Source organism: Colletotrichum lupini, chromosome 7 (genome assembly GCF_023278565.1).
Source record: "Colletotrichum lupini chromosome 7, complete sequence".
Classification (NCBI taxonomy): Eukaryota; Fungi; Ascomycota; class Sordariomycetes; order Glomerellales; family Glomerellaceae; genus Colletotrichum; species Colletotrichum lupini.
Genome location: NC_064680.1, coordinates 271,277 through 284,407, shown reverse-complemented (window position 1 = coordinate 284,407; position 13,131 = coordinate 271,277). Strand labels below are relative to the sequence as shown.

At 40.5% G+C, this 13,131-nt stretch overlaps 2 protein-coding genes across 2 annotated transcripts; one reads left to right on the top strand and one right to left on the bottom strand.

Moving 5' to 3' along the window:
• Positions 1 to 4,559: 4,559 nt before the first annotated feature.
• CLUP02_13126 (uncharacterized protein) lies at positions 4,560 to 8,833 on the bottom strand (the record flags this gene model as incomplete). Its single annotated transcript, XM_049292070.1, has 2 exons — positions 4,560 to 8,760; positions 8,817 to 8,833. The coding sequence occupies 2 exons, from the start codon at positions 8,831 to 8,833 to the stop codon at positions 4,560 to 4,562; spliced, it is 4,218 nt and encodes a 1,405-aa protein (XP_049149216.1).
• A 1,995-nt stretch (positions 8,834 to 10,828) lies between these two features.
• Positions 10,829 to 12,814, top strand: CLUP02_13125 (uncharacterized protein; the record flags this gene model as incomplete). Its single annotated transcript, XM_049292069.1, has 8 exons — positions 10,829 to 10,835; positions 10,904 to 11,072; positions 11,134 to 11,180; positions 11,244 to 11,306; positions 11,576 to 11,636; positions 12,075 to 12,516; positions 12,553 to 12,650; positions 12,745 to 12,814. 8 exons carry the CDS (start codon positions 10,829 to 10,831, stop codon positions 12,812 to 12,814), a joined length of 957 nt encoding a protein of 318 aa, XP_049149215.1.
• Between the last annotated feature and the right edge of the window lie 317 nt (positions 12,815 to 13,131).

The window sequence follows — 13,131 nt, the reverse complement described above, 5'->3', positions numbered from 1 at the left end:
GTATTATTAATAAATAAACGCTAAGAAGTCGCCCTAAGAGAGGGGATTTTAAAAGCTTTTTTTATAATTATATTATTATATTTATAATAATAGGGATATTTTAAATAGGGCCTATTTAATATACTATTTTATAGTACTTTTTATATAAAGCTTATTACTTACTTCTATAATAATAATTTAGTTTACTACCTAAGTACTTATAAACTCTTTTTTAATCGGTTTATAATTATAAAAAGGAGGCTTTTTATATTCTTATTAATTTAGACGTATTACTAGCCGCTTAATAAGCTATTAAACGAGCTCTTTAAATTAACGCCGTTCTTAATTTCGATTTTTAACTATTATTTCTATCGTTTTATAAAAATAAGTTATTATTAAGCCTATAAGGTTTACTAAACTAACTATCCTAATACTACCCACGCCTTTATATACGCCTTAACTTTATATATTTAGTAATTAATTATTAATAAATACCCTATTTATAACAGATAAGGTCTTTAAAATATTAACGAGGTAACTAGCCTATAAAAATAATTTACCCCGATTATTTTTTTTATTTAGCTCTTTTATAAACGCTAATATTTAAGTAGGACTCGCCCTATAATAAGCTCGTTCTTTAAATAAAATAGGGTTAAGTAGTTAACTTTGGATAACTATAGCTTATTAGTATTAATAGCTTTTTACTAATAGCTAAGTATCGTTTTATTAACGTTCCGTTCGTTTTTATAATTTATTATTATTTATACTAATTATTTTATAAAAATAAAAGCTTTAAAATTATAAGAGATTAGGCTATAAATACTTAATTAATAAAACTATAATATAAGTATAAGTATATTATAAAACTAAAGCTTATAGAGTCCTTCGTAAGGGCTCTGCTTTTTAAAAAGTTCTTTTATAATAAGATCCGTATACTAATTGCTAAGTTATTAGCATCCTATTGCTAGCCGCATCCCGAATCTATTATACTATTTAGGTAGCTAAAGATATAACTGTTATAAGAGCGCTAGTAATAGGAATAAATATAACGATAGTAGTCGTACTCATAGGGTCTGTTTATAGTAGGGTTATAATATTAAACTAAATTACGGAAGAGATAACCGTTATTAAGGTACTAATAATAGGAGGTACGAAGCTAAGAACTATAGTAATACTAGCTAGGTTAGTTTATAGAAGAGTAATTATACCCGTTTCGGTTACTGTTAATATAAGCGTTATAAAGGCACCGGTTAGTAATATAAAACTAATAACTGTAGTAGTACTAGTTAGGTCGGTTTGAGGTAATATCGTAACTCCTATCTAAGCTACTAATGAAATAACTATAGTAATGAAACTGGTAGCTAGAGGAACGAAGCTAATAACTATTATAATTAGCGCTTATACTTATATAAATAAATTAAATATAAGGTTCGTATTTAATTATTTAGCTCATTTCTCGCGCTATATTTAATTATTTAACAATTAATTAATAAATTTAACTAATTTCTTAATTAGGAATTAAATAAAGCTATTATAAAAGTCCTTATAGTACTAACTTATAAACTTTACTTTAATTAGCTTTTTTAATTAAAAAATTAACCTCTTATTTTTATAATACTATTACGAAGCTAGTTCTTAAGATATAAGACCTTCTTTAATATAAAGGATCTTATTAATAATTATTATAAGGTTAAAGTTAACTTCGCGAGGCTAAATATCTTTTTATAATCTATTACTATTATAAGGATTATAGAAATATTAAGTATAAGCTTACTTAACGTTAAATAAGTTAGTTAATAGTTAATTTATTATTAAATTAGGTTAAGGGCCGGCTAAGGAATAATTTATAAATAATATTAATTAAGCTTAGGCGCGTAGCTAATTACTACGTTTATTATTTAAGATATTAATTATTATTAATATTACGAGTCTTTTATAATACTTTTTAAAATCGTAAAAGTATTAAAAGTAATTTATAACTATCGTAATAAAAGAAGAGGACTTAGATAATAAAGAAGAGGAGGACTTATTATCTTATTTATATACTATTTTTATTAATAATCGTAGAGTCCCTTTTTTATATTAAATAGCTAATAACTCTATTTAGGCATATCCTACCTCTTCTTTAGCTATTTTAATCCTTATTTAGGGTAAAGAATAATTATTATAATATAGAGTAGAGAGTTACTTAACTTAGTATAATACTTATTAAGGACTTATTAAGTATTAATAATTAATAATTAGAAGTATTTTTATAAATTAAAATTATTATTAAAAAATAGCTCTACCCGCTCTTTAAGTATATACTTAAACTAAATATCATAAGGGATACTACTTAAAGTTAGAGGTCAAAAAAGAAGTTAAAATGTAAATTAATAACGAGCTAATTATTAACGAAGTAGTATTATTTATATTAATTACGATTACGATATTATGATTTAAAAAGCCGTAAGATCTATTTCTTTTTTAAAAAGTTTATTATATAACTTTTTTTACTTTTTGAGATAGTTAATAAGGTACTTAAGACTTATTATTACTTCTTATAAATAGCTATAACTATCTCTTTTACTTTAGCCCTAATATCTTATTATTTAAAAATAAAGTAGCTTAAGTACTACTTTTAGCTTAGCTAGTAGTTACTAGTCGTTATTATTAAAAACGTTTTTAATAAGGATCCGTTATTTTAGATTTTTATAAGCTTAACTAGTTATTAAGAAGGTATAAATCTGCTTTTTTTTTATAAAAAGCGCTATATTATAAAATATATCGAATTCTATTTTATATTATTATTAAATATTAGTATAAACTCTTATAACGACTTTTTAAAGAGAGTAAATATATCGTTCTCATTAGTCTTATTATTAATTTTAAAAAAGGCTTTATATTATTAAAATAACGAGTAAATAAATTTAATAACGTTCTAAAGCTTATTAATAGGGCCCCTTATACGCTAAAAGTTAAGATCTTTTTAAAATTACTTAGTATTAATTAATATATCTAATTCTTATTTAAATACCTCTTTATTATTATTAAATAAAAAGGCCTTATTAACGAGGTTAAGAATATAACTATAGTACCTTATCCTCTAATTAAGAACATTTTCCTAGGTATAAGTATAAGATAATATAGGATATAAATAACTTAAGTAAGTATTATTATTCAAGGTATTATTATAAATAACTACTCCGACTTAATTACCTAATTCTTAGTTATTTATTACCGATTTTATAATTTAAATCATATTAGCCTTATCGTAGGTATTATATTATTATTATAAAATAATAAGGTATTATATTTATTACTTAATATAGTTTAGAAAGTAAGTAAAAATAGTAATAATAGTATTTTATATTAATAAAGTCTATAGATCAAATAATAAATAGACTTTCGTTATTAATTTTTAAATCTTTATTCTAATTATATCTTTTTTCTTAACAAAGATCCTATTTAGCTCCTTTTTTATATTTTTATATAATAATAAGAGTTCGTTAGTAATATTATAATTTAATTAATAAAAGAGGGCCCAGAAGTAAAAATTATAAAAAGTTATAAATAGGCTATTATTATTAATAATATACTTAATTATTAATTCCTTAATCCTCGTTACTTAGCCCTTTATAATAATATTGAAAATAAGTTTCTATCTCTTTAATATAAAGTTATACTTAAAGAATTTTAATAAATATAACGACTTATTAAAGCTTAAATCTATTACTTAGTATTTTAATTTTAAATAAGCCGTTATTAAGCTCATAATTACTATTTTAAAATAAGTAATAATACTTATTTTATTATAATAACGATAAAACTAAAAAGATTATTTTAAATATTTTTATTATAAATCTCTTAAATAAAGACCCCCTCTAAGCAAATTTATAACTTCCTTAGCCTTACGCCCTTTTATAATATTAAATTATTATTAATAAAAGTCCTCTTTTTTTAAATTATTTTTAAAAGGGCGAGGAGGCTATTATAATTATTAAACTTAGTTAATAATACGAGGCTAGCGTTAATTAAGGTCTATAATTATAAAATAATTTAAAATAATAGCTATATACTAAAAATCATACGACTTATTATTAATTAATTAATTATAATATAGCGAATCGATTAATATATAATTTAATTAATATTAATAATAATTATAATAGTTATAAAGGGTTAGAAGTAGTAGTACGTAACTTCGTTAGTTTTATTAATATTAAAAAAAGGGGGTACTAGAAGTTTTTTTAGATTTTTAAATATAATAAAATACTAAATTTAAAGCTCTATAATACTTAGGCTTTTTTTTATAATAATTATTAATAATCTATTTAGTTAAGTAATATAATACCGAATTTATAATTATAAATAAGGAGTTACGGGTTCGAATCCCGCTTTAAGTATTTATATTTTTAATTATAAACTTTTATAAGGTATAGTTAAGAATATCGATTTTTAATTAGCCCGGCCCCGGATTTTCTTTTTTCTAAGCGACCTTATATTTAATTAAATACGTTAAATATAGGGCCTTACGATATTTAATTATTTAACTTATTAAAATTCTTATATTTGACTATTTATTTAACTTATTTATTTAATTAATTTAAATAGGTATAAGCGCTAGTTGTAATACTCGTTAGATCGGGTTGGGGAAGCGTCGTGATACCCGTCTGAGTTGCCGTTGATATAACTGTTATAATGCCACCGGTAAGTAGCACAAAAGTGACAATAGTGGTAATTCCGGTTGGGTCGGTTTGAGGTAGGGTCGTGACGCCGGACTGAGTTGCAGATGAAACGACTGTGGTAATAAAGCCTGTGGCTGGAGGAACGAAGCTAACGACTGTAGTGATTCCGGTTGGATCAGTCTGTGGTAAGGTTGTCACGCCTGTCTTAGTGGCCGTTGAAACCACCGTTGTAATAAAGCCGGTGGCTGGAGGTACAAAGCTAATGACCGTAGTGACGCCCGTTGGATCGGGTTGAGGCAGCGTAGTCACTCCCATCTGAGTCGCGGTAGAGACCAGCGTGGTGAGTAAGCCTGTGGCTGGAGGTACGAAACTGACGACTGTGGTAATTCCAGTTGGATCAGGCTGAGGTAGGGTTGTCACGCCTATTTGAGTGGCCGTTGAAACTACCGTGGTAATAAAGCCGGTGGCTGAAGGTACAAAGCTAATGACCGTAGTGACGCCCGTTGGGTCGGGCTGGGGAAGTGTAGTCACTCCCGTCTGCGTGCCTGTTGACACAACTGTCGTGAGGAGTCCAATGGCTGGAGGGATAAAGCTGACTATCGTAGTCGTGCCAGTTGGGTTGGTCTGAGGTAAGGTAGTAACACCCGTCTGCGTACCTGTCGATACTAGCGTCGTCAGGAATCCTGTTGCTGGCGGGACGAAAGTAACCACAGTCGTCGTTCCAGCAGGATCTGTTTGAGGCAAGGTAGTGACGCCTGTTTGCGCGCCAGTCGAAGTTAAGGTTGTCAAAAGCCCTGTGGCTGAAAGCTCTGTGGCTTGCGGAACGAAAGTAACCACAGTTGTCGTTCCAGCAGGATCCGTTTGAGGCAGAGTGGTGACTCCGGTCTGACTGGCGGTAGATGTCAGAGTACGGACGACCCCGATACGAGGCACGAACGTGATCACAGTAGGAGGTCCGCCGGCCGTTCCGGGAGAAATGGTTGTCAACCCTGTAGTGCTGCCTGTTGAGGTAATAGTGACTGGAGGAGTTGTAGTTACAAATGTCACTACGGTTGGCGTGCCACCTGCAGGTCCGGGAGGAATTGTAGTCAGGCCAGTTGAACTTCCGGTTGAGGTGACAGTGATTGGTGCCGGGGGAGTTACAAATGTAACTATTGTTATCGATATAAAGTCGTCTCCGTCGCCAATATAATAGGGAAGCGTGGTAAGGCCGGTTGTACTCGCTGTCCGAGTGAGGAGAGTTAGCAAATAAGGTGGGGCGCCGGTTACCGAAATGCCGGGTGTTGGAGGGAACGTCTGGACAAGACCGGTCGTAAAGGTTGTTCCTATGGGCCTAAAGCTAGTCGTAAGGGTAATGACGGTCACTGGTTCCCTGGTGATAAAGGTTATTATAGTAGTCGGTCCGCCGTTAGGGCCTGGCGGCAGCGTTGTGAGACCCGTGGTGGTTGCTGTTGAAGTAAGAGTTACAGGCGGAGTTCCAGTAACGAAGGTGATTACTGTTTCGGGACCTCCACCTGGGCCAATGGGAAGAGTTGTCAGGCCCGTCGTAGAGGCAGTAGATGTCAAAGTGACGGGGGCCGGTCTTGTCACGAACGTGACTACCGTAGTAGGGCCTCCATTTAGACCAGGCGGGATAGTTGTTAGACCTGTCGTAGATGCCGTTGAAGTTACTGTTACAGGGAGAATGCCAGTGACAAAAGTCACTACTGTACTTGGTCCACCGTTAGGGCCCGGCGACAGCGTTATTAGACCAGTCGTCGTCGATATTGAAGTCACGGTGATAGGAGAGGGTCCGGTAACAAAGGTGATAACGGTAGGTGGACCCCCAGGACCCCCGGGCACAGTCGTTAGGCCGGTGGTAGTTGCGGTAGACGTGACCGTGACCGGTGGAAGACTCGCCACATAGGTGATGACTGTGTTGGGGCCGCCCGGTCCTCCAGGTATAGTAGTCAAGCCCGTCGTACTAGCAGTCGATGTGATAGTCACTGGTGCCGGGCCTGTAGCGAAAGTGACAACCGTCGGCGGCCCACCATTTGGACCCGGCGACAATGTTGTGAGACCAGTAGTGGTGGCGGTAGACGTGATGGTGATTGGTTGCGGGCTGGTGATGAACGTGATAACTGTATCAGGGCCCCCAGGACCACCAGGAATCGTAGTCAAGCCAGTTGTGGTGGCCATAGAAGTAAGCGTCACGGGCGCTGGGCCCGTGGCGAAGGTGATGACGGTCGGCGGTCCGCCATTAGGACCAGGAGGAACAGTCGTCAGCCCTGTGGTGCTTGCGGTTGAAGTTAGAGTGACCGCGGTGAGCTGCGGTAGGGTGGTGAAGGTAATAACGGTGGGCGGGCCGCCGTTCGGACCCGCAGGAATAGTGATGAGGCCAGTAGTACTCGCGGTTGAGGTGATTGTAATTGGAATAGGCGCAGTGCTTGAAGCAAAGGTGACAACAGTAGGAGGACCGCCGTTTGGACCCGGGGGGGATGTAGTCAACCCAGTTGTGCTTCCGAAAAATGTGAGGGTAACCGGAGGCGGGCCAGTAATAAACGTCACTACTGTTGGCGGACCGCCGTTGGGACCTGAAGGAAGAGTTGTGAGACCTGTAGTACTCGCAGTGGAAGTGACTGTAACTGGAATGGGTGCGGTAGTTGTAGCGAAAGTAACAACTGTGGGAGGGCCTCCACTGGGGCCTGGAGGTAGCGTAGTCAATCCGGTTGTGCTTCCGAATGAGGTCAAGGTGGCTGGAAGAGGACCAGTCGCAAACGTCACCACCGTTGGTGGGCCGCCGTTTGGACCAGCAGGAAGAGTTGTCAGCCCAGTAGTGCTGGCCGTAGACGTAATTGTGACTGGCACAGGCGCGGTTGTTATAGCATAGGTAACAACGGTAGGAGAGCCTCCACCCGGCCCCGGAGGGAATGTTCTCAGCCCAGTTGTGCTTCCAAATGATGTCAAGGTGACTGGAAGAGGACCGGTAGCAAAGGTGATGACGGTCGTGGGACCGCCGTCTGGGCCCGGATAAAGCGTCGTAAGACCGGTCGCGCTGCTGGTCGAGGTCAACGTGACAGGCTGAGGCCCCGTCACGAATGTGACAATTATAGGGGCTCCGCCATTTGGTCCAGGTGGAATAGTAGTGAGACCGGTAGTGCTTGCGGTAGATGTCAAGGTGACAGGAAGTTTGGCTGCCGGCGGACCGGTAACGAAGGTAACTATCGTAGCAGGTCCCCCGTTGGGCCCTAACGGAAGCGTTGTGAGGCCAGTAGTAGATGCAGTAGACGTAACAGTAACTGGAGGAGGCCCCGTTGCAAAGGTAATGACAGTTGGTGGACCGCCGTTAGGCCCCGGAAGAAGAGTTGTCAACCCCGTTGTGGATGCTTGTGAGATTATCGTCACTGGAGGTAAAGGTGTGGTAACAAAGGTAATCACAGTCGGCGGGCCACTATCAGGACCGGATTGAAGAGTGCTCAGGCCAGTGGTAGATGCGAAAGATGTTATGGTCACCGTTCCCGGGGGTTCTGGAGCGAAAGTGGCAACAGTAAGAGGGCCTCCTTTAGGCCCCGGGGGCAGAGTCACCAACCCAGTAGTGAGGGCGGTAGAGGTGATTGTTACTGTCTTTTGGGAGTTGAGAAGCGAAGTGACGAACGTGACGACAGTAGGAGAATCTCCGTTGGGACCAGGGGGGATGGTTGTCAAATCAGTCGTAGAAGCAAGCGACGTGATCGTGACTGGGCCAGACTGAGGGGTCACAAAGGTAACCACCGTCGGAGAACCTCCATCGGGACCGGGAGGAATGGTTGTGAGCCCAGTTGTCGACGCGACTGATGTGATGGTCACTGGAGACAGCGGCGTAGTGACAAAAGTAACCACCGTCGGAGGACCACCATTGGGACCGGGAGAAACGGTTGTCAGACCAGTCGTAGAAGCAAGAGAAGTGATAGTGACTGGGCCAGACTGAGGGGTCATGAAAGTGACGACCGTAGGGGGGCCGCCGTTGCGACCAGGAGGAATAGTTGTGAGCCCAGTTGTCGATGCGATTGAAGTGAGGGTCACTGGAGACAGCGGCGTGGTGACAAAAGTAACCACGGTAGGGGGTCTTCCATCAAATCCGGGAATGGTACTCAGGCTAGTTGTTTTTGTAGACGAGGTCACTGTAATAGGACCTGTTACGAATGTAATTACCGTAGATGGACCGCCATTCGGACCCGGGGGGACGGTTGTTAACCCGGGTTTACTTGCGAGAGAAGTGACAGTAGGTAAAGAACTCCTCGGAGGCTTTATATAGGTGATAACTGAAGTTGGGTCTCCCGGGTGTTTTGGCGGAATTGTTTTGGCTCCCGTCTTAGAGCCTGTCGACGTAAAAACAACTACACCAAGGGTTTCAGAGGCGGTCAAAGTTACCGTTGTCTTTGACGTGAACAATATCGGTGGTGGTTAGCCACTCAGTCCACGTCCTAGATGATGTCGACAAAAAGCGCCCATGTTGAACTTTTGAGAAAGGCTCACCTGGTCCTGGTTGAAGTCGCGACATTCCCAGAACACTGGATTTCGAAAGGTTGGTATTCAACCACGACTTTGGCATCTATTGGGCAGGGAGAGTTACTACCCGCCGGAATGGCAACAATCCTCGTCCAAAAGACGATGAAGAAAATCGGAATCTTCCACTTCATCTTGCCTATCTTGTGACTGACAAGTCAGTTCGAAAAAGCAAATTTGGTCTCCAAGTCCCCAGAGTTCTACAACAAGGAAGAAAAGTGAGTTTTTGAGACGATGATTCCCTGATGCTTTGACATAGAAAAAAAAGGACTGTTTTTAAATTTCGAGTGCTCGATTTCCTAAGTGGACATCGCATTGCCGTTGAAGCTGAGCCCGCTTAGGAGAGCGCCAAACCTATACGTGTTTCTGAAGTCAAGTGCTGTTGCCATTCGAGCCAACAAATTGATCGACAGAGTGACTTCTACACTACCATAAACCTGAGCTACCTACCTGTAATCAAAATTGTTATCGTAGCCCCAAGAACCTTGTCCCCGCCATTTTCAACCATCTGCTTCGAACCGGATGCAGCAATAATACTGAGAGACAATATCGCCTGTTTACATTATGAGAATATCTTCTGTAAGCAAATAGCCAATAGTAGTTCTGGACAGGAAAAGAAAAGGAGCTGTGGTACAAGTCGACTACCCAGAAACGAACGCCGTTCAGAGGAGGATTAGTTCAACTCAAAGCCGGAACGTTGGATGGATCCAGTCTCGCCTCTTGCCGATGAAGTTTTCAGTAACCTGCATGTATATTATTTCGTCCAATGGAAAAAAGTCTACGAACTGTTCTAAGGACATCTTGCTTCTGCATGGAAACATGGAGAAAGACGATTAGGCTAGGGCATGCCTTGACTAAGATCTCATTAGCTGTAGTGCACGGAATTACTCGACCGTCACACTAGACGATGTCAAACCGGATTAGAAATGATTGCTTATTCAAAACAGGTTTGGATCGTTTTCTGGTTGAGACTGCATTCCGATGTAGCGACCCGAGATCAGAAGAAGAGGGGACAACGGGCGGCGATAATCATAGTGGGTGCAATGCATCCGGATGTCCGCCCATCTAGGTGGTGGTGGCTGTGCTATACGGTATGGTCCAATACTGACTCCCGACCATATAAGGTTTGAGAAGGAAAGACATCAGTCAATTTTCGGGCCAGATGCCATACGAAGGCTGATCAATTTCGGCAAGCAGACCTTTGTCCTAACTTCCGTTACATAGCGCCCGGCTAAGTGACTTGCCTGACATAATGAATGAGCAAGCTAGACCATCTTCAGAAACCGGTCGGTTTCGTGTGGTGATACGAGAGCACCGCATAGAGACTGAACTGAGACATTATCTATAACGCTAAACATCGCCCGGCACTTGGGGAGCGCTATGTTGTGATGATGTCCTACCTGCCTAGATCCAGCCCCAGGCGCGTCAAAGGGGTTAGGCCTATCTGGTGATGTTCGGGGTCAAGATAAGGTACATAATCTACATTCCGATTCCTTGGCTTTGACGCTAGGTAGATGCATTGGGCAAAATTGCTTGGTACAAGGCGGTAGGTCATTACATTCGTGTCTGATTCTTCATTATGATCCTTCACAGTCGATGCAGCTTTCATTGCTGGAAGAAATTACGGATGTCTGCACTTAGAATAGCTCAAAGACTACATGCCAAGTAAGAGATATCAAACCAAAATGAGTCTTCACTTTCCTTCAAACTTAAGCGGACTGGAAGATTGGTAGCAGTCAAGAAGCTACATTTGATCCCAGCTCATGTGTTGGAACTTGTCAAAGCTACCCAAATCACATTGAGAATTTCTATGAAATGTCTTAGACTGAAGCTGCGATCAGAGCCTGAATTATGTGATGACCAAAGATGTGCAGACAAAGAGGCGAAGAGGCATGTGCCTTTGTGAAGAAACTTCGAAGTTGTCAGGATCAAGTCAAGTGAGCCAAAGCCCACACGCTACCAGCATATTTCCATATTTCCATGTCTTGGAGCAGTTTCAGCTAGATTATTGTACACAATTTTGAATCGAGAGACTTTTTCCAACTACCTCAGACAACTAAGACCTGCTCTAAGTAATACACCTTTCATCCAAACCCAGCACTTTCATGGTCAGCTCTCGCAAGGCGCTTTTGACACGTATGCAAGCTTAAGAGTGCCAATTATCCGTACCGGACCTCATTTGCCCCGATTCTTTGTTCTTCTGGCGGTATGCAGCGATCGCCAAGTTAGTAGCTAGGCTTGATAACTCCGGCAACTCAGGATTCATGTGACCTCGCATCGCTCTTGATGACACTGAGGTATTATAATCAAACCATGGGACAATCACTTAATAATGGGCACTTAAAAGACGACACCAAACCGTGAAATCGTAGGATTGATCATTTCACCTTGTGAATTGGGAACAGTCGAAGGGTCTCGTGGCTTCCCAGAAACACCCCCCTCCCCCTCAGCTACCCCCTTTGGCGAGTGATTGCTTTCCTTTGCCCCTCAACTCAATCTTGAACACGACGACTTATCACCATCTCGATTCATTATTTTTAATCCCTTTCACTATTTTCTTAGCTTGCCACATATGTCAATAGGTGTGTGACACAGGGAAGAAGCTCACAGAGGCCAACTGCTGTTAGGGTCTAAAAGATGAATTACTGAAATCTGCCCTTCCCTCGAGGTGTACTACCAGCGCTCTATATATGCCTGAGCTGCTCCTTTGTTGCTTGGTCCCCCTCCTCATGCCCCTTGAGCTATCCCTTAACCGACGAGGCCTGACCGGCGAGGCCTGACAACATATTTGGTCGAAATGAAACCTGTAGCGCTTGTGGCCATATCGTTTTACGTAGGTATGTTGGGCGGCAACATTGTCTACTAAGATTAAAACGTTGGCATTATCAACAGTCGACTGTTCAGTAAGCTGAAAGCCCTCATAAAAGCTCAGGAAAGTCTAATACAGAAAATAATTACGCCTTCACATCAAGTCTTGCGCCAGTACCTGCCAGTAGGCCCGAAATGTCTCCTGGTATTGTTAAGTGAACCTTTCCCGTCTCAAGGCCACTTCGTTGTTGCAGGATGTTTAACACAGCTGTTTAACACAGCTACCGCGTCGCCTGCAACTCTCGGTAAAGTTGGTAGCCCCGGTAGTTCCCCTGCATCAACCAAAGTTGCTAGCGGCAGTTCAGGCGGTGGTGGAAGTGGTGAAAGTGGCGAAGGAGGCGGAGGAAGGGTAGGAGGAGAAGGAGAAGATTCTGACGGCAGCAATAGAGCTTCACCAACGAACAGAGGTACAGCTTCAGGCGCAGCGATCGTACAAGTCCCAACGGCCAGTGTCCAGGCCGTCCGGTCCGGCAAGTGGGTGCTGGTTATCGCCGGCTTGCTGATGGTCTTGTAGAGCGCTTGGCATGCGTCTGAGAAAGATTTCATCACAGCTTCCGCACCTACCTCTCAAATATTGCCGTCCAATGCAAAGCTTAGATTCACCTCAAACGTGTGAGCCTAATCAGAACATATGCCCGAAAATCAAGAATTCTTTGATACAGACTTTCCCGATTCGCAAAAATTTAGTACTCGATTGATGCTTCAGTACTCCCTGCCTTGTGGAAGCCATTGCCGCATCATTATCTGCTATGTTCAACGTTTTTGTTGATGACTGACAAGGCTTATAAGTCGAAGGTCACGTAAAAAGCCACCACCTGGTATACGAAGCCCATATAGAACCAACATGGAGAAAAAGCTGGCTCAGAGTTCACGTAACATTACGTGTGGATGCAACATTTGCAAGCTCAAACTGAGATCGCCAAATGAGGTATTGCAGCGTAAGTTTATTATAGGATAGACCCAATTATGTTGTCCCGAACTTGATAAGTCGAATACTTGTGACTAAAAGTTAGTTGAGTTTCATTGCTTCAATTTCGCGCTGTGGTCCTAAATAGAAAATCATCCATGACTATTGTTGCTTCAGAGACCTTGC